This window comes from Peromyscus maniculatus, chromosome 3, assembly GCF_049852395.1.
Source record: "Peromyscus maniculatus bairdii isolate BWxNUB_F1_BW_parent chromosome 3, HU_Pman_BW_mat_3.1, whole genome shotgun sequence".
Taxonomy (NCBI): Eukaryota; Metazoa; Chordata; class Mammalia; order Rodentia; family Cricetidae; genus Peromyscus; species Peromyscus maniculatus.
In genome coordinates this window covers 73444477-73465708 of record NC_134854.1, presented here as the reverse complement: position 1 = coordinate 73465708, position 21232 = coordinate 73444477, and the positions used below count along the sequence as shown (strand labels likewise).

General features: G+C 44.9%; 1 protein-coding gene across 1 annotated transcript in view; it reads left to right on the top strand.

Annotated features, from left to right (window-relative positions):
- Positions 1 to 427: 427 nt before the first annotated feature.
- The window catches only part of Spmip4 (sperm microtubule inner protein 4), a 38400-nt gene continuing 17595 nt past the window's right edge, over positions 428 to 21232 (top strand). Inside the window, exons 1-7 of the mRNA XM_006982190.4 lie at positions 428 to 463; positions 902 to 1266; positions 2075 to 2232; positions 8659 to 8835; positions 15418 to 15489; positions 17565 to 17594; positions 20871 to 21052. Of these exons, the coding sequence (XP_006982252.2) occupies positions 2099 to 2232; positions 8659 to 8835; positions 15418 to 15489; positions 17565 to 17594; positions 20871 to 21052 (595 nt within the window). The 5' untranslated portion in view covers positions 428 to 463; positions 902 to 1266; positions 2075 to 2098. The remainder of the gene's footprint in view (positions 464 to 901; positions 1267 to 2074; positions 2233 to 8658; positions 8836 to 15417; positions 15490 to 17564; positions 17595 to 20870; positions 21053 to 21232) is intronic.

The following is a 21232-nucleotide window of genomic DNA, read 5'->3' as shown; positions in this document are numbered from 1 at the left end:
GCCTGCCCCATTCTCTGATCTGGTGCTCAGCAGGCTACCAGGAGCTCTCCAATTCCTGAGATAGGCTGGGGGAGCCGCCCACTAGGAGAGGGGTATCTAGCGCCTCGGGCTTCTCTGTCACTCTGACGAACTTAAAGCGCACCTCATACTGCAAACGGACTAGAGCAATGTTTCTTACACCAAGACCTTCCGGCTCTCCTCCCCCAGGGCCAGAGCTTTTGCTCAGCTCAGACCTTGAGAAAGCATACTACTCAGCACTAGGGCAACCATACCCATACCAGGGTCCAGGAAGGAAAGGAGGATTGCCAGGCAGGCGCCACCAGAGGGCGCCTGAAGTCAGCCTAAGGCCGGGCGAGAGGGAGACAGGGCGGGGCGGGGCCTAGGGCCGGGTTGGTGCCCGTAGGAGGCGATGAGAGGCGGGGCCTTGGAGGCAGAAGAAGGGAGAGGATGAGGCCTGAAGGAGGCAAGGCCCAGGGGCGGTGGCGTGACAGGAGTGTAGGGAGGGACCTGGCTGAAGCCCGTAAAGGGCGACGCGCCAGGGTCGTGTCGGGACCAGAGGGTGCGAGGCCCCAGGCCCCAGCAGAGAGGGAGGGGCTGGGGCGGAGCCTGAGGCTGGGGCGGGGCCTGAGGCTTAGGGGCAGGGCCTGAGGCTTGGGGCGGGGCCTGAGGCTGGGGCGGGACCTGAGGCTTAGGGGAAGGGCCTGAGGTTGGGGGCGGAGCCTGAGGCTTAGGGGCAGGGCTTGAGGCTGGGGCGGGACCTGAGGTTGGGGGCGGGGCCTGAGGCTTAGGGGCGGGGCCTGAGGCTGGAGGCGGGGCCTGGGCTTGAAGGCTAGGACCCGGGGGCGGAGGGTGGGGTCGAGGGCGGAAAAGCCCTTGTTCCACCTTCTCCCTCGCCGCCAAGCCCTCGCGCCGCACTTCCGGCCCCGCTCCCAATCCTTGGTGGCCCGGGATCTCCTGAGGGTCTCCCTAGACAACCTGAGTGAGCTTCCCGCCGCGCATTGGCCTGCGCTCTGGGCCCGCCACCGGCTGCCCCACCCTCAGGATGTGTTACCTAAGTGCGCGGTCACCGTCGCCGTCACAGGCAGCCTCAACCCCACCCCCGGCCAGCTCGTGTCCCTCCGGCCTTCCTCCCCCGCACCTGCCCGCACGCTCCCGGGGCCCGCAGGTGCGGAAGACCGCGAAATTTCACGCCCCGCGGAGACCCGCCAGCTCCTGTGACCAGAAGGGGAGGCGCGGTCGGGCGGAGCTCCCGGGCAGATGTGCCAGGTGCGTGCGACCCCTGGTGGCAGTGGGCGGGCGCCACGGCCCTGCGGTCTCCGAGTCCTCCCACCAGAGGGCGTCTCTCCAGTGCAGTGGGGAACCCAGTGTCCCCAACTGGGGCCAGAGGGGCCGGACCACCTAGTTTAGCTGTCTGCAAAAGAGCCCTTGTCCCAAATCCGAAAACCTTTAGAGCAGTGGTTCTCAACCTTCCTGATGCTGCGACCCTTTAACACAGCCCCTCGTGTTGTGGTGACCCCTGACCATAACAGTGTTTTTTGTTGCTACTTCATAACTGTAATTTTGCTACTGTTATGAGTCGTAATGTAAACATCTGTTTTCTGATAGTCTTAGGCGACCCCTGTGAAAGGGTTGTTCAACCCCAACAGGTTTAGAACTGCCGCTTTAGAGGAAGGCTCTTGACCTGTTCATGAGTCAGTCTCCCTGCTTCTTGAAGCCAGCTGATTGTTCTTGGATAGTGTTAAATTGGAGGCAAGACGTAATTGCAGGAGGGGGCTTGTTCGTTACAGGTGCTCCATGAGTTCGTTTCAACTTCTCGGGTTTGCTTCAGCTGAAGTGGTTCCCACAGAAGTGTGCTTTTATTACAGACGTTGCTGCTTATTACAGGGTTGGCAGGGTCCACAGACCCTCACAGGCAGTAAGAAAGTAACCTCTGATTTTTGTGCATCGATGAGTTGAATTCTGGCAGCAGAAAATGTTTCCTTTCCTACCTAAGGCAAGGTCATTGTAATACTAACCAAGACAGTTTCCAAACCCAGATGCGCCTTCACCTTTCATTTATCTGTTTACTCTCCAGGCTGCCCGCACCTAGGCAAGAAGCATGGAGGTAATCCACGGCAGGCCCTGCTGCTGCAGGGAGCTTGAAGGGGCCGACCTCCTGTCCAACACCTTTTACTCAAATCAGGTGCACACGCCGTTCGAAACAGCTACTCGCCCAACTGCTTCAGAAGATAGGTAAAAGAAAAATTAGAAAAATGCAAAATGCAAAAAAAAAAAAAAGGTTTCATGACGTTAGTGGCTTTCTCTATAACACACACTTCAGCTCTCTTGTGACTAAACTTCGTGTGGTTGATCTGTTAACGCTGGAAAAGAACATTGCTGTATCCTGTAAAAAAGCAGACATCAAATTCTACTACATTCTAGAAGTGTGTGTGTGTGTGTGTATGTGTGTGTGTGTGTGTGTTTTGTGGGGATTGAACCCAGACCTTGTGCCTGCTAGGCAAACACTGCACCACCAAACTACACCTGCAGCTCTGTTCTAGAACTCTAGAATGACCCCGTCTTTGGCTTGGAGATCCATCCATTTATTGTGGTATTCACTAATAGCGTATTCACCAACACCTCTGCCCAGAAATACTCCCGGAATCTGTTGCTAACACTGTTGCTGGGTCAGACCTGCCCTGATGTGTGGATGTGACGCTTTCACTGTTCCTAACAGCCCTGTCAGTGAGCACTGTTACCCTCTGTGATGTATAGGGCACAGGCAAATACTTTGCCAAAATCTCTGCCTCAGCTTTTTTCTGCTTGAGCCATTTTGAGAGGAAGAATAAGTTTGTTTTTAAGTACCCTGTGTAGTTATGTTCTTCTTTGTGCGTTTCTAACTTCACTTGACCAAATCCCTGAAAGTACTCTGTAAGAGGACAGGAGACCGCTCAGCTGGTAAAGTCCTCACCACACAAGCAGGAAGATGAGTTTGATCCCCAGTATCTATATAAAAAGCCATGTGTGGCGGTGTGAACCTGTCATCCCAGTGCTGAGGAGGCAGAGACAGGAGGATCCCCGAGGCTCAATAACCAGACAGTTTAGTAAAATCAGTAAGCACCAGGTTCAGTGAGAAACCCTGTCTCCACAAGAAAGTGGAGAGTGATGGAAGAAGGCAGTCACTTATGTCACTTTCTGGTCTCACACATCTATATAGAAACACATACACAAACATTTCTTAAAAATTAATTTTAGGGAATTAAAGAGGAAGCCACCTTACCTCAGTTTAAACACTTCCAGGGTGGTGCTGGGAAGACAGCTCCGCAGTTCAGAGCACTTGCTGCTCCTCCAGAGGACCTAAGCTTGGTTCTAAGAAGCCAGGTTTGGCTCTCATCTCTTCAACAGACAGCTCACAACCCCCAGTAACTCTAGTTCCTGAAGATCCAGCGCCCTCTTCTGGCCTCCAAGGGCACATGCACACACATGGCATATACACACACTCATAAAGCAATAAATAAGTTGTCAAAACAAAAACCTTCCAAAGTGGTTCATTGCTCCATGCAGGCAGTCGATTCCACTTTTTGACTGCCCTTGCTTGCTGGATCATTTCCTTTGAGATGTTTCTAAAAACACTTTTCCTTCCTTGTAACTTCTGCCCGCTGGTGCTGGTCTTTAGTCTTAAAGTCTTAAGTCATTATTCCCAGGCCAGGAGCCCTTCAGGGTTGAAAGTGCCCTCAGTCTCCCTTAGGGTATCTTTCTCTACCCCAACACTGGTTCTTCCAGACTCCACTCTTACATCTAGGCTCTTGCTTGCTGTCTGATCCACCTTCATGGGTCTTTTTCAATTTACAAATGTGTAGCTAGAGTTTTTCTGCCTTGCCCACAGTCAGGACAAATCTTTGTCACCCACCAGTCCCACAGCCGCTCAGACCCAACCAAGTAAACACAGAGACTTATATTGTTTACAAACTGTATGGCCATGGCAGGCTTCTTGCTAACTGTTCTGATAGCTTAAATTAATCCATTTCTATAAATCTATACCTTGCCATGAGGCTCGTGGCTTACCAGCATCTTCACATCCTGCTTGTCCTGGCAGTGGCTGGCAGTGACTCCTTCTGCCTTCCTGTTCTTTCTTTTCTCCTCTCTGTTAGTCCCGCCTATACTTCCTGCCTAGCCATGGGCCAATCAGTGTTTTATTTACTAACCAATCAGAGCAACACATTTGACATACAGAACATCCCACAGCAAACATGCACTTTGCAAAAGAAAAACATTGGGAGCAGGGACTGGAGAGAGGGCTTGGGGTTAAGAGTATTTGCAGCTCTTACAGAAGACACAGGTTCAGTTACTAGCTCACAGCCTTATGTAACTCTGGTTGCCTGGAGTCTGGTGCCCTCTTCTGATCTCTTCAAGCACCAGGCACACTTGTGGTGCACATACATGCAGGCAAATGTACTCTTATTTCTAGTGAATATGTAAATAAACGTTTGACGTTATCAGTGTTCTCTAAAGCACACACATTTGAGAAAATTAAGTGTCCATATGGTCAGCTATCCATAAAATTTAAGAGGCCATTTAAGCATTGTCTAGGAACAACCATCCTTGGCTTCTAACACTAAACCTCGCTTTCCCTTTTATTTCGTGTGAGCTTTTTTGTGGTAGTCTCCAGACAGAAAGCCAGGATGACCATGTGTACTTACAGCCCTTGCTGTCGACTCCTTCATAAGACGCCCCAGGCAGCTTAGAGAAGATTTTCTTTCCCTCGCTGTTCTGAGATGCTCTGGAAGGTGTCACCAGGACAACAGCAGCATCTCCATTCTGTCATCCCTGAAGCTTTCTTCCAAACAAGTGCTGGGTCGGTGGCTCTCAACTCAAACCCAAAGCAAAGCAATAGGAAGCAGAAAGCCCCCGCATTCCAGGGAACCACTCTTCTTGATGATAAAGACGAATCAAAATCCTTGACATATCCTCGCTTTCAGAAGCTTAGTTTTCTAAGCACAGAGACAGGTACACCCTTGCCAAGTGGAGCAGATTTTGAGTTAATGTGGCAATTTTAATGACAGTATACAATTACTTCCTTACACCAGCCTACTTTGTTCTTCTCATGGTGGGCAGGGCAGTCAGACAGAATACATTAAAATCACCTGGGCTGGAGGGATGGCTCAGTGGTTAAGTGCACTGACTGCTCTTCCAGAGGACCTGAATTCAATTCCCAGCAACCACATGGTGGCTCACTACCACCTGTATTGAGATCTGGTGCCCTCTTCTGGCCTGCAGGCATACATGCAGGCAGAACGCTGTATACACAATAAATAAATAAATCTTGCAAAAAGAAAAAGATTTATAAAAAAAAAAAAATCACCTAAGGATGATCATATCAGCTTATCCCTGTAATTCAAGCACTTAGGAGGCTAAGACAGAAGAACTATTCAACTAAGAACTATTGCCATGAGTTTAAGGGCATCCTGGGCTATATAGTTAGTTCCAAGCCAACCTGGGCTACCAAGTAAGATCTGCCTAAAAAAAAAAAAAATCACCTGAGAGCTTAATAAAACTATACATTTCCAGGCTTACCCTGTTCATATCTGGCACACTAACTTGGAGGAGGGGCAGAAGAACCTGGGGGAGACTGGGTTAGCGGAAAGCACTGTAAAGAGAAAGAGAACCAGAAATAGGGTTCCGGCTTACCCAGTGATCAAAGAACAAGCTGATCTTTGTTTGTACTTCAACTGCTTTATTCACTTGTGTGTTTTAGAACAATTATAGTAGCCGCTATTTTTTTTTTTTGTAGCTGCTATTTTATAACAGTCTCGTTTGTTCTCCTTTGAGAATGTTAAGTAAATTAGTAGGCACTGTACTCTTTTGTATTTTTTCCCATTGGAAGTTTAGAAACTAAGAATAGTTAAGTGGCAGAGTTCTTGCCAGCCTTTAACAGGCTCTAGGTTCACACACACACACACACACACACACACAGAGAGAGAGAGAGAGAGAGAGAGAGAGAGAGAGAGAGAGAGAGAGAGAGAGAGATCTTAGTTCTCTGCCAGCTTAAAAAAAAATGAGCGATTTGTGTGAGCTTTCTTCTGACCATGCCTCCTAATCATTACTAGTCAAATTGAGCCCTCTAATTTTGGGATTGATACCCAAGATTCTACAGTGATTTAATAGGTTTGGGTCCGTCCATAACCTTCCCTAAATCAAAGTAAACAGTTTTCTGTGTCTATAGATTGAAGCGCCAATAATTTCATGATTATTCTCTTTGTTAAGGAGAAGCGTTCTATTTGAAATAATTATTTCATCCTCAAACCTCAACTTACATTTTAAGCAGTTCCTTCTATACAATGAGTATTAATACTACAGGAGAAGGGCTGAATAGACTTGGGTATTTAAAATAAAAAGAAACGTGCTGAGTGTGGTAGTTCACACCCATTAATCCCAGCATTGAGTAAACTGAGGCAGTTGAATTGCCATGAGTTTGCCTCTAGCAGGGGCAGAAAGATTGCAAGGGGGGTCGAGAGGGTCAAGGGTGATTTAGGCATTACCTCTTATTTTAATTTTTTTTTTCAATTTTGCAGCTTTACTAGGTGCCAGTACACATGATTGATTAACATTTTTTTTTGGCTCATCTTCTGGGACAATGTAATTTACCGGGGTCAGATATTGAGAAATTGACTCATTTATTATTTATATATAACTTTACAAACTTAAAAGTTAAAGCTTAGCTTGTCATTAATCACAAATGTTTAATATTTTTCACTTGTCATATCTACTAAACCGTGTGTGTTTATCATGGTCAGAACTTGGAGAGGGGAAAAGATCTGAAAGCTGTTTGCCAGGACCCCGAAGCAACAGTCACCAAGCTTCCCTAAGCTGGCCAGTGCAGAGCTTGGAACATGTTCTCTCTCTTTTTTTTTTTTTTTTTCCGAGACAGGGTTTCACTGTGTAGCTTTGCGCCTCTCCTGGAACTCACTTGGTAGCCCAGGCTGGCCTCGAACTCACAGAGATCCGCCTGGCTCTGCCTCCCGAGTGCTGGGATTAAAGGCGTGCACCACCAACGCCCCGCGGACATGTTCTCTTTAATGAGACAGAGAAAATTTTTTGTGTTGTAAAGTTTAATCATAAATACTCAATTCTGCTGTTATAGGGTGAAGAGAGCCACAGACTAGTCATACGTAAATGAAAGGCAGTATTCCAGTAAAATACTACTTGCAGAACAGGTAGTAGGTCGATGGCTTAGTAATTGTTTATCTAGCAATTTCATATGATATTCAGTTCCATTTGTAAGACAGTCTTGAGTGTTAGTTCTCCATTGTACTTAGGAGATACTGTTGGGGAGGGGTCCTCTAAGGCACGGGCTATACTGACAGAAGACAGAAGTACCCAGCAGCTCGTGCCTCTGACTCAGTTTCCCTGACTCTGACTGCCTCCCCTCCACTCACAGGACAGTGCACAGGGCGCAGGAGCCCAGAGAGGATGGTCCTACCTTCTCCCATACTTTACTTCTCACCATGGCCCTCTTCCACTGTACCCACAAATTCCTGACCTTTACACCAGCTCTAAAAATAGAGATGTAAAACCATTTTTATGGTCCATGGAGTCAACTAAGTTCTTCTCGAGTCTTTACCAATTTCCCAAATATATCCAGATACCCAAGTTAGAATGGGGTGACACTTTAAGCCTCTGACTTGGGACTTAGGCTGTGTCTGTTCATCAGCATGTAGACCCACATAGAGAATTCAGTTCCAGTTCCTCTGGTCATTCCTCACTCAGTTCCCTCCAGAGGCTACACAGTGTTTGTTAACCTAGAGAACCTCACTGAATTGTTGGGAAGCAAGTAACGCCTTAACAGTATTGGTACTATTCCTTTACATTGGTCCAGTCTCTTAAACAGATGATACCAGGAAGATCCAAATACAAAGGAGCAAGTTTGACCCTTACCTTATAGCATACATAAAATTTACTCATAATGATTCAGAGACACAGGTGTAAAAGCAAGAACTAGCCGGGTGGTGGTGGCGCACGCCTTTAATCCCAGCACTCGGGAGGCAGAGGCAGGCGGATCTCTGTGAGTTCGAAGCCAGCCTGGTCTACAGAGTGAGTTCTAGGAAAGGTGCAGAGCTACACAGGGAAACCCTGTCTTGAAAAAAAAAAAAAGCCAAGTATCTTCTCACCTGATGAATGGTTATATCCACTGGTAGACTGTTCTGCAGCCATTAGGGGAGTGAATTCCTGGTTCATGGCACACCATGCATCAACTTTGAAAGCATTATGTTAATGGTAGACGCCAACACAAAGACTACATAGTATATGGTTCTGTTTATATGAAGTGTCCACACAGACCAGTCTATAAAGAAGGTGGGTTCCTTCATAGAGCACTAGCCAGAGAACACGGGGCTTCTTTTTGAGGTCAGGAAATTATTATAAAATTGACTCTGGTGGCTGCTGTACACACTTGTGGGTCAACTAAAACTGTTGAATTCTATGGCATGTGAATTTATATCTCGATTAAGCTGTTCTTACAAAATAAACACAAATTTGTGGGTGATGGCTAACCTCATCCCTTTAGCAGAATGTACCATAATCTTAGAATTCTGTATTCTGAAAAACATGACCTAAACTCTAATAAGTGAAAGGGATTCAAGGTACAGCGGGGCAGTGTCAGCAGCCTGTCATTTCCCACAGGTATCAGGAGCTGAGGGCATCCATGCCACAATGCAGGCTTCCCTGGGGTGCCGAAAGGGAGTATGGTGGCATCATTCCAGTTGCTCTTCCTGAAGAACACAGGCCAAAATGCGAGCCTCCCCGCGTCATGGGCAAAGGACACCAGCATTATGGATTTGGTGGAGAGATCTGGCCAAAGTAAGAGACGTTCCCAATGCCCATAAGGTCCTCATTAACCGTTTCTTGTTTTTAAGTGTTAGTTCTTATTAACGTATCTGCTTCTGGACTTCTTTTACTGTTTATGAAAAGACAGAAAAGCTAATTCTGTGCTTCCCACTTGTGAAGTCAATGGTAAGTCTGTACGTTTTGTTTTATATTGCTGCCATTTGAGATCTTAAAGTATTGTGATTAGAAATCATGATTAATCCCTTGCTTATATAAAACCAAATGAGGGTTGGAGCAGTGTCTCAGAGGTTAAGAGCACTGGCTGCTCTTCCAGAGGACCTGGGTTCGGTTCCCAGCACCACATGACAGCTCACAACCATCTGTAACTCCAGTTCTGGGAGATATGACTCCCTCTTCTGGACTACACAGGTACTATGCATGCATGATGTGTGACAGACGTGCAGGCACATACAGCCATACACATAAAAATTAACCTAAGTTAGACTAAGTTAAAAATGTTCTTGCTTGAGCAAACAGCTCACCCCAATTTGTACAGATGTTCAGGTCTGCTACCGTTTTCTAGTTCATTCTTAAGTATTTGAACCTGCAGGGCACTATTTCCAGGCTGATTGTTTTTTTCCCATAAGTGTCTGGGATGGGGTGCATGGAGGTCAGAGGACAAGGAAAGTTGGTTCTCTTCTTCTCCTATGCTATTGTGTGGGTTCCAGGAATTTGTCAGGCTTGGCAGCAGGCACCTTTACCCACAGATAACTGGCTAGCCCATATTTTCAAGTAAGAAACTATAAAGTTATTCCTTCAGCAAGAATATTCAAAACACCAAACTAAAGGATCCCGGGCCTGGTGGCAGGGCATGTAAATCAAACTGACTAAGAGGCCGAGGCAGGAGGATCGGAAATCCAAGGCCTGGGCAACTTGGTAAGAAAGACCTGTTTCAAAACAGAACATAAAAGAAAGAAAAAAAAAAGGATTCAGGATATAGTTCAGTGTTCAGTGGTGAAAAACTTACCTAGCATGCACAAGGCTCTAGGTTTAAAAAAAAGGTGGGGGCAAGCAGCAAATTAAATTAAATGCCTCCTTATTTGCTAAAGGTTATTATATTTACCCAGAATGGAGTCCATAAAACCATGGTACAGAGCCCACTTTCTTTCCTACCTTATCTAACCCTCCCAGTTGCCTGGTTTACTAACAGTCTAGGTAACTAGTCTCATGGTATTCTAAAGCATGTACAAGAAATACATTAGGAAAGATAAGCCACAGCTAGACAATGAACTGTTAATAAAGGGCCATGTGCAGCCAGTGACCTTCTCTAAGCATCAGCAGATAACAAGGCCCAGCAGAGACCACGTGGGAAGATCCAGATATCAACACACATTGCAGACAGTGAGGCCCTCAAGTGGGAACACTGTTCACCAGACTTTCTTTACGACTCCACTCTCCAGTGGACCCTCTTAACTCTGCTGTAGGTGTGGTCGGTTAACCCTGCTGTAGCTGTGGTTGGTTAACCCTGCTGTAGCTGTGGTCGGTTAACCCTGCTGTAGCTGTGGTCGGTTAACCCTGCTGTAGCTGTGGTTGGTTAACCCTGCTGTAGCTGTGGTTGGTTAACCCTGCTGTAGCTGTGGTTGGTTAACTCTGCTGTAGCTGTGGTTGGTTAACCCTGCTGTAGCTGTGGTTGGTTAACCCTGCTGTACTTGTACTTGGTTAACCCTGCTGTACTTGTACTTGGTTATGCCTTTATAATCTCCAGCTGTCCTTCTTCCCTTGAGCTAGACAAATCTGCAGAAAGGGGGTTGACCCCAGGTCTGTTTGGTGCTAAAGCCCCAAGTACTTCTGCCTGTTCATTTTATTGATTCACCCATTTAGTCCCTGTCTGTTCCATAACTTGAACATAGCAAGCTTTGGCTCAACAACCAGATTATAACTCTTTGAGGAATGCACAGCTGTGACCCCCAACATTTGTACGTTAGAAGTGCACAATTATGCCTGGCATAGTGGTGCACACCTTTAATCCCAGCACTCAGGAGGCAGAGGCAGACAGATCTCTGTGAGTTCGAGGCCAGACTGGTCTACAAAGTGAGTTCCAGGACAGCAAGGGCTGTCACACAGAGAAACCCTATCTCAAAAAAAAAAAAAAAAGTATACAATATTCTAAGAGAATTAGGGGCATTCACACAGAACTCTAGGGTGTAAAGGAGAGCCAGAAAGACTAGTTTTAAACATCCAGAGAAGTCTAGCTTCAATGACGAGGTTCCCTGTTGTGACTGGACATAGCCCCAACACCCTGGAAATGGAGCACTCTCCATTAGTAACGCCACTCTTCCTGACCCAGAGTCTGGGTTAATGCATCTGTTTTCTCGTGCCCTTTTATGTCAACGTTTGTCATTTTAGCATACTTTTCTCTTGAAAACATCTTGCTGAGCCTTCTAGCATACTGCAAATAGCTTGGCAAACAACTGTCGAATATGATTTATCTTCTTCCTGTCTTTTCTTACCATACTTTTCTTTCTCTCCAGAAGAGCCTTTCGTACAAAATATTTTCCAGCTCTTTGATGGGTCAAGCCTTGACTATTTCATAAAAAGATTGCTCTTGAAAACACATATCACCTTCCCTGGGTGAGGAGGGCATTTCACTGGGGTTCTGTGGTGCCACAGTTCACCCACTCCTTATGGGGATGTGTGCTGGTTGTTCTTTGTCAACTTAACATCTGTGAGAAGGGAACTCCAGTTAAGGAACTGTTTCTATGCAGCTGGCCTGTGGGTATGGGGGGGGGGCATTGTTTTAATGAGTGATTGATGTGGGATGGCCCAACCCACTGGGCAGGGTCACCCTAGGCAGGCTGTCCTGGGTTGTATAAGAAAGCAAGGTGAGCGTGAGTCGGGGGAGCAAGCCAGTGAGCAGCACCCCCTGAGTGCTCTCTGCTTCAGTTCCTCCCTCTAGGCTCTTGCTTGAGTCCCCCCTGATCTCCCCCAATGGTGGACTCTCACCTGTGAGATGTACTAAATAAACCCTTCTTCCCTAAGCAGGATGTGGTCAGTGTTTATCCCAGCCCCAGACAGCAGACTAGGCCAGGGTAGGCCCCTTCTTTCCTCACTAACTCCACATACCTGCCTCTCAGGGAAAGGGCATGGTGAGGTTATCTGAAGCGAAGAAACAAAAAGAGCAGAGCTAAAGGAAGGTAACTGTCTACAGCGCAGGTCATGTGTGGGAGACACCTTTGCTCTCCCAGCCCTCCTGACACGATTCCATCTAAGGAACAATATTCTCAGCCATAGTGTGTAAGCTTCAGAAATTCTACGTGGGGTCAGTTATCTCCCATTTCATCCATTTGCTAAAGGAATAAAATCAACAGAGTAATGAAAAAGGTATGGCCATGTTTTCACTCTCTTATATGAGTTTATTTATTTGTAAGTGTAGACAAGTAGCAAAATTGTTGATTTCTCTATAAAAAAGTAAGATTCTTCACTAAACTACTGTCAAATGATAAGAAGCTATTAAGTGGACCTATAGTACTCTGTGAAAGAAAGGATTTGTGAACTTTTTCTTGATGGTCTTTCTTTAATGGTAATGGTGGTGGTACTTAAAAGTAAATGTGACTACATGAAGCAAAGCTTCTAAAGTCTAAAAGATAAAACAGATGCAAAATTTATCACCAGACAAGAACAAAACAATAAGAATAATTAAAAAAAAAAACCTTATGCTATTAATAGGAGTCAACCAAGGAAAGAAAATTGTGTGTCATTTATTCCAGGCTCTAACTTAATGTCTTCCAGGAAGCATTTGGAGCCAAGTAGTTCTTTGTCCCACAGATGGCAAGATGCTTAGCTTCCCTGGCTCTTCACCTCTAAAGAACCATTAGCTGTGACACACGGAATAAAGCCACCACATTCACTCCCAAGCTTTTCCTGAAAGAGTGGGAGACCAAGGGGGGGGGGGGAGACAAATATTGGATGAGTCATAGCTAATCCCAACCCCACATTCCAGATACACCTGAGGCAAGGTGAGCCCACAAAAGCTGCAGTTCTCCAGTCTAAAGAGACGAGAGCAGAATTCATATTAGTAAGGGGAAAAAAAAAACCTAGAGAGGTCAAAGGGCTAACAGTCAGTGACTCCTGTCGAGTCCAGCAGACATCTGAACAGATCTGGTGCTCACGAAACCCTTTCAGTCCTCCCCTCTCGGAAAGAGGGCTCTGCACCATGGGTAGCATGAGGATGGTGTGGAGGTGTGTGAGCTACAGGACCTTCATTTCGCTTACTTCCCGCTCTGGAACTTGCCCTGTGGCAAGATAAAATGCAGGGTGCCAATGTGTATCCTGAGTCCACCAGTCACCCACTTCCGCACTAGACTTTGATTCGCCAGGTGAGTAACTATCGTTGGTGACGAGATGACTGGAGAAATAAGGGGTGGGTTCAGAAGATACAGGGTGACTACAGTGAGCACTGAGCTCATAGAAAAACATTCCCCAGGAGGCCCAGACTCCCTTGACCACACCCCTACAGCCCACTCCCCTTCTTAGAGGGAAGCACCACCTCCACATGAGAGCCTCCTTCCACAACTTTTCCTCCTTGGTTCCTAATAACAATTCTTTTTTTTTTTTTTGGTTTTTCGAAACAGGGTTTCTCTGTGTAGCTTTGCGCCTTTCCTGGAACTCGCTTTGGAGACCAGGCTGGCCTCGAACTCACAGAGATCCGCCTGGCTCTGCCTCCTGAGTGCTGGGATTAAAGGCCTGCGCCACCACCGCCCGCACCCGGCCCTAATAACAATTCTTTGTGTGCCCATGAAGATACATGGTAGGTTTTTGTTAATGCATGGACCCATATGGTCACAGTATTAAACAACTGGGTTTTTTTCTTCTTTACAATGCAGATAGTAAACATCTACTTTATTTTAATCTCAATATCCACAACTCATATGAGTCAGAGATGAGACACTCACATATTTTACTTTAACTGTACCATAATGAGCTAACTGCCTTACACAGGGCTTTGTCAGCTCATCATGAATGTTTCCCTAGAACAAATACTAAGTGCAAGTTCTGGGTCGTGACATCTAAGTGTTTTTAATTTAGCATGTGTGACCCAAATGATTTATATTCTTGTAATAGTGTCTGAAAGCATCCATTTTTTGGTGCCTCTGCCTCTGTACTATGTTTTCCAGCTAAACACTTTTGTCCGTTCAATGAGTCAACCCATTCTCACCATTCTGAGAACATATTTCTTTGATTACTAGTTATTTGGATATGTTTTTGTTTGTTTTATGTAACAGCTTTTGTATTTCTTTTTCAGCTCTTATCCTTTATTTGGTTTTTATTTCACTTGTATATTCTTTTTGTTCTTTATAGTCAAAATTTCGAATATCAAAACTCTATGGTAGGGACACGCCTCAGTAGTTAAAGCACTTGCCACCCAGGTAAGAGGCCGTGAGTTCCATCTCCCGAAGCAGACACAGTGGTGTGCATCTGACCTCCTAGCACTACTGTGGCAAGGGAGGAGGCGGAAAGAGGAGGATCCCTGGATGCTCGTGGCCAGCTAGCCTGCTGTTCTCAGCAGTGAAGAGACCTGTCTCAAACATACATGAACATGCACACACAAACCCTCCAAAATAAAACCTATTTACTGATGGAAATTTTTAAACATTTGTATAGATTTGCCCCCTTTTTGGGTGTTTAGGGGGAGGGTATTTTCCTCTTTTTTATTTTTTATTTTCATTTATTTTAGTTTTTTGAAAAAAGGTTTCTCTGTGTAGCTCTGGCTGTCCTGGAATTCACTCTGTAGACCAAGCTGGCCTCGAACACACAGAGATCTGCCTGCCTCTGCCCCCGAGTGCAGAGATTAAAGGCGTGCACCACCACCGCCCAGCTGGTATTTTCCTTTTTTTTTTTTTTTTTTTTTTTTGGTTTTTCGAGACAGGGTTTCTCTGTGTAGCTTTGCGCCTTTCCTGGAACTCACTTTGGAGACCAGGCTGGCCTTGAACTCACAGAGATCCGCCTGGCTCTGCCTCCCGAGTGCTGGGATTAAAGGCGTGCGCCACCACCGCCCGGCTATTTTCCTTTTTAAATTATGAATATGGTGCATGTCTGTTTGTAGATGTGTGCACATGAACACAGCTGTGCACATGAACACAGCTGTTCACAGAGGTCAAAGGTGGTGTGAGCCACCTTGGGTGCTGGGGACTAAGTGCTGGTCCATTGCAAGAGCAGTACACATTCCTAACTGTTGATCCATATCCCTATCCCTCTTTCTTATTTTTAGTTTTTTAAACAAGGACTGTTTGTGTAACCCAAGGTGACCTTGCTGTCTTCCAGCTCAGCATTCTGCTGGTGAACTTACAGGCAGGCATCTGCCACCATTGCTTTGCTGTTTAGGTGTTACTATAACTGAAAGTATCTCCTCTGGAGTGCTAAGTTGAGATGGTTCAGTTTTCTCATCCTGTTTACTGAAATTGTCTTACTTTTCAACTAATTTAAAGCACCATCTTTTACATATTCTATATAGAATTTCTATATAATCATGTCTATATTCATCTATTTGTCCTTTGCTATCTCATGGATATGCTGTATTGTGCAAAATATGTTCAATTTAATTTGCTCTCTCTTCAGAAAGCTTCCTATTGAACAGTTCTACTATTTGACACCAACCAAGAAAAGTGATGTCTATGGAAACGATTCTTTGTAAGTCCTGGGCAGGGGCTGTTTTGTGTGAGATCACAGTATTTTAAGTAAAAATGAATTATGTGAGAAATGTAGAAGCCCTTTTATAGAAACAAGGCTTCCCTTCATATTAAAGATCACCCACACCAGAAATCAGCAGTAAGGAAATGGAAGCAAATGACTCAAACAGGTATGTGTGGTCTTTAAACAAACCCGTGAAAACTAAGGACTACTGGAAAGCAGGGCAGGTCACCTTGGACCACGTCCCTGCCTTCGCCTACTCAGTCTAGTAAGGGTCTGTTAGATGCTTTTAAAGAGTCACTGAAAATGTCAAGGGCTCTCAACAAAATTGGGATTTTGTGAGGACAGAGGTTATTATAATCGCCTACTCTTGATAAAAATCACTGTCTCTTTATGGATAAAGGGTATTTGTTAACTCACCATCATTTAAGGTAATGTCTTACATCATATTAAATTGTTGTTTTAAAGTGGTTTCTTATGTACATGGAAAAAGCATGCCTTTATTTTCAAATAAAAATAAAATGCCATGATCTTAGCTCCATATACAATGAACATACAGCAAATTACAGAAACCCTGAAGGAACACTGAACCCTTAAGATTCGTTCTAAGAAGCTAATGCAATATAGGATTGAGCCACTAGAGGGAGCCAAAATTTGAGTTTGCCCAAGCTTTTCCCACTTGCATTTCATTAACTCAGCTCAAACATGGCAAAATTAATGGATTGATGTCAAGAAAATAGTGTCTCTGGACATCTGGTAACTTGATTTGTATCTTTTTAAGTTTTTAAAAATATTTCCTTTCATCTTTTTTTTTCATTTTGAATCACGGCCATTTTAGTCATGAAATATAGCAAATTTTGTGACATGAGACATTTTAGATGCCAATTTGTGTTTTATTTATATATTATAGTCAGTCTAGCAACACTAAATCCTCTGGATTCACATATTCACCACTTCCCGAACGCCCATATTTCTGCCTCAGCAGCATGGCTCAGACAGGAAGTGAGTTCTTTTTTCAGTTCACACCCACAGAACCCACATAAAGATTTTTAAAAAGTTATGGTTCATGTGAATTGTGTGTTTATAAAACACTACAGAGTAATACAATTATATGGTTTGCTGCTTTCTTGTGAATATATCCAGCATGGAAGATATCTAAAACAGTATATTAAAATTTTCTAATTTATTGTGAAATGATAACATTCTGATTATTTTCCACACCTGAACTCTTTAGAGTCGTATGAGCACAGGCTGAAATAATTGCTGGTACCAAATGTCAATGGATAACTATCCCTCTGCAGAGGGTTTGTTTCCAGGACTACGGTATTACCTCTTGGCCTGTGGGTTCTGAGTAGTTTGTAAGTGCACCCCATCAGAATGAACTGGTTCAGAAAAGCCATGCCTCTGGGAAGTTGCCCAGTTTTATTCTTTACCCTCTGATGATTGCACAATATTACTGTCATGAGAGACCAGCAGCTGTGGGCAAAGGGACAAAACACACCCAGTATTTATATATCCTCCCAGCCAGGCCACACGGGTCGCTTTAGGACACATAATTGCATCACACGTGATGTCAGGCTCTCAGGACTCTCTGGCTACATGCCAGAGGAGGTAAGAACAGGAGCCTCAGCCCTTGAACCTCCCCTGCAAATAGAAAATGCAAAGGTTTGCTGACCAGGGCTAAGTTAGAATCAATGGGAAAATTGATCAGTAGACAACTGAGATTTGAAAATACTATGTCTGTGTCTTTTTTTTTTTTTTTTTTTTTTTTTTTTTTTTTTTTTTTTTTTTTTTTTTTTAAGACAGGGTTTCTCTGTGTAGCTTTGCGCCTTTCCTGGAACTCTCTCTGTAAACCAGGCTGGCCTTGAACTCTGCCCCCCAAGTGCTGGGATTAAAGGCATGCGCCACCACTGCTCAGCCGTATGTCTGTGTCTTATCATTGTGCAAGGCAATAAAAAATTTGCCTACATGTCAAAAACACAGAATGCATCTTAATATTCTTAAGTTTCTAATAGGAATTGAAGCCTTTAAAAGCCCCAGCTGAAGTTAGGACTTTTGTCCTGTTTTTATTCTAGGTTACCCAAACCACCTAACTCAGCAGTAGGGTAAGTACGTGCTTTATATTTTCCTCTCCATTAGAATGAAAAAATGATGCCATTGCTTATGACTTAGATGGGATAAGCACAGGTGAAACTTTTCTGAAAGCTGCATTTTAACTGTTGGAGGACAGTCCGGTGCAAGTCCAAGGCACTGATACATTTATTTCCCTTCATTTATATCCAGCCAGTCTTTTAAAATGCAATTTTATTTTAGGATAGTTTTAGGCTTACATATGTATTCGAAGTTAAAGCAGCCATTTCCTCACATACCCCCTGCTCTCCCTACTATGAGCCTCTGACGTTCATGCAGCATGCTTTTTATCGCAAATGAACCAAGAACGATGCACCGTAGTAAGTCCACACTCCAGGTCTGTTCCAGGACTGCATCTAGAACACCATATTGCATTTAGTGGCATGTCTCTTCGGGTGCCTCTCAGCTAGGATAGCTCCTTAGCCTTTGCTTGTCTTGATATTCTTAACAGTTTTGAGGTTTGTAGAATACTTGTAGAATAGCCCCAAATGGAATTGGGCTGGTTTTATTTTTTTTTTGTGGTAAGACTAGAGTGGTGTGTTTTGGGAAGACCACAGAGAGCAGGGCTGTTTATCTGCTACCCCCACTCCACTCGGTTTATTGTGATGTGACCCTTGATCACTGGGCTCAGGAATGTTTACGGACGTCCCCTCTGCAGTGACTCTTCCTGTCCTTCCTTCCACTGTGTGCTCTAGGAAGAAAGCAGGTGTGTGCAGAAGGCATCTGGAATTCTGTACCGCCTTCTAAGAGCAAAGCCCCTTCACACACTATTTAGGGCTGGGATGGAGTTCAGATGGTAGAGCACTTGCCTAGCATGCTCAAGGACCGGGTTTGATTCCCAGCACATGCCTATAAGCCCGGAACTCTGGAGGCAGAGGCAGGAAGATCATGAGTTTAAGGTCATCCTCAGCTATATAATGAGTTTGAGGCCAGCCTGGGCTACTTTAGTCTCTGTATAAAAAAATTTTTTCGGCCGGGCAGTGGTGGTGCATGCCTTTAATCCCAGCACTCGGGAGGCAGAAGCAGGAGGATCTCTGTGAGTTCGAGGCCAGCCTGGTCTACAGAAAGAGATCCAGGACAGGCACCAAAGCTACACAGAGAAACCCTGTCTCGGGGGAAAAAAAATACCCAGTATTCTACATAGGAGTTTTACATACTCTTTTTTTTTGGGCGAGGGGAGGGAGTGTCGAGACAGGGTTTCTCTGTGTAGCTTTGGAGCCTGTCCTGGAACTCACTCTGTAGACCAGGCTGGCCTTGAACTCAAAGGGATCCTGAGTTCTGGGATTAAAGGCATGCGCCACCACCACCTGGCTTGGTGGTTTTTCTTTAATCACTTATTTCACCCTTGTGGGTGTTTGATTTAGTTTAGGAACTCATGAAGTAATCCCAGGCCACTTATTTTTGCATCTTGCATTGGCCATCAGCCACTCTTTGAATCTGTTCCTGCATTCTTTTAACATTGCCTACACTGCCATGGGGATATGGAGAGGGTTTTTGCCTTTATGATTCACTTACTTTCTGGCACTATAAGATATCTCTGGATCATCTTATTTCCTGTCCACTCCTAGAATCAGCCAGAACCTCAAGAAACATGAGTTTCTTCTATTAGGAACTGGCATAAGAAACCAGATCTGAGGGGCTAGAGAGATGGCTCAGCAGTTAAGAGCACTGGCTGCTCTTCCAGAGGATCCAGGTTCAATTCCCAGCACCCACGTGTCAGTTCACAACTGTCTGTAACTCCAGTTTCAGGGAATCTGACACCCTTACAGACATACATGCAGGCCAAACACGAATGTACATGAAATAAAAGTAAAAATAAAGTAAATAAGTTATTTTGAAAAGGAGAGAAAAGAAACCAGAGCTGAGCAGTAGGTATTCCTGGACAACCGGAGTTCTCTTACACCTGAGACTGTTAAGCTAACCTTTTAAAATTGTGTTTCAGTTAAAGCAAGAGCTACTCAAAAAGCTGTCCGAATCCAGGTTAAGGTTGGGGGTGGGTATTAAAAACAGCCTGTGAAGAATCCTTGTTTGGGGAGTTCCATTTCTTAGGTTCATCTTTCTTGAGTGTGAGCCTCTAAGTGGCAGGCTAGAGGTACAACATCATGGTGTAGGAGGGTCCGGTCCTTCTGGGAGCTGGGCGGGGAATCTGCTCTGGGCTAGCCCCTGGGTCTGCTGCTGGCCGTCTTTAGCAGATAGATGTGTCTTCTCCGTTCTGTCCTCACATGGCATTCTCAGTGTATGTCTCCCTGTGTACAAGTTTAGCTTTCTTTAAGCACACAGCCTTCAAATTAGGGGCCCACCCTACTTTACTGTGACCCCCCCCCCCGCCTAATTACATGTACAAGGGTCCTATTTCCAAATTAGTTTGCAATATAAGGCCTTTGGGGTTAGGATTTTTAACCCACAGATTTTGAGAGGAAACACAATTCCACCTCTAACCCTGGTCTTGTTTTCTTGAATTCTAATTATATACACCATTCTCTAGTCTATGGCCCTCTGGATCTCACATTTCTGCTTGTCCACACAGCTCTTGCACTTGGCCTTAGTCCGTGCCGGTTCTCCAGCAAGAGCAAAACTGGATCCCTCTGTCTTTTGAACCCTTTCCTTCCATGTGCTAGCAATTTTGTTTAATTTCTAAATAGTGTGTGTATATGTTTGATTGATTGCTCAAAGAAACAAGCAGCCTGGGGTGGAAGTCCAGTCCAGGATGTTGCATTACTAGGTCAGATGCACAAAATGATTCCATAAAATAAAACATATGCAGCACTCGGGAGGCAGAGGCAGGTGGATCTTTGTGAGTTCGAGGCCAGCCTGGTCTACAGAGTGAGATCCAGGAAAGGCACAAAGCGACACAGAGAAACCCTGTCTCAAAAAACCAAAAAAATAAAAAATAAAAAATAAAAATAAATAAAATATATGGATCTTCTTAAACATAAAGTGGAAGTTAAAAGCACCGAAAGTCTTCCTATACTTCCTACAAACTGTAAAATTAAAACATTGTCTGCTTTATATTAGCCATTTAGGAAAACTACTCACTGATAATTAGGAATGATTATCTTTTAAATTCAATTAGTTTTGATTTACCTGGCAAAATTAAGATTCTACAGAATGTTAGCTGTATGAGTAGAGGAATGGTCTGGACCATCCCCACAGCGAACAGCGGCATCCGCCACAGCAGAGGATCCCAGTAAATATTGGATGGCTTTTCATTGTACTTATTTCTCCGTTTTTGTTTACTCAATAAATCTTAGAGAAATCTGCTCAGTGTATCCAGTTGAACATCCCTACCATACGCACATAAGCCGCGGCGCCATGTTTCCGACCTTCACATCACCTAAGGACCTCTACACCGGCGTCAAAGCCCGCAGCCAGCAGCCTTTTCCTCCTACGGCGCCAACCAAGGCCTACGATACAACGGTTCTGAAGACAAGAGGTACACTGTGACTTGAAGTCAAAACTGTCTGACTTCTTATTGGCATGAATTCAGTAGTAAAAATCAAAGAAGGCACGGAGAGCAGAGGATGTAGTGACCTCCTATCGGCACTCTTAGGAAAGGTGCTCCGCCTGCCGGCAGCGGAGAGCGCACTGGACCACTTCAGTCATTCTTTGCAGA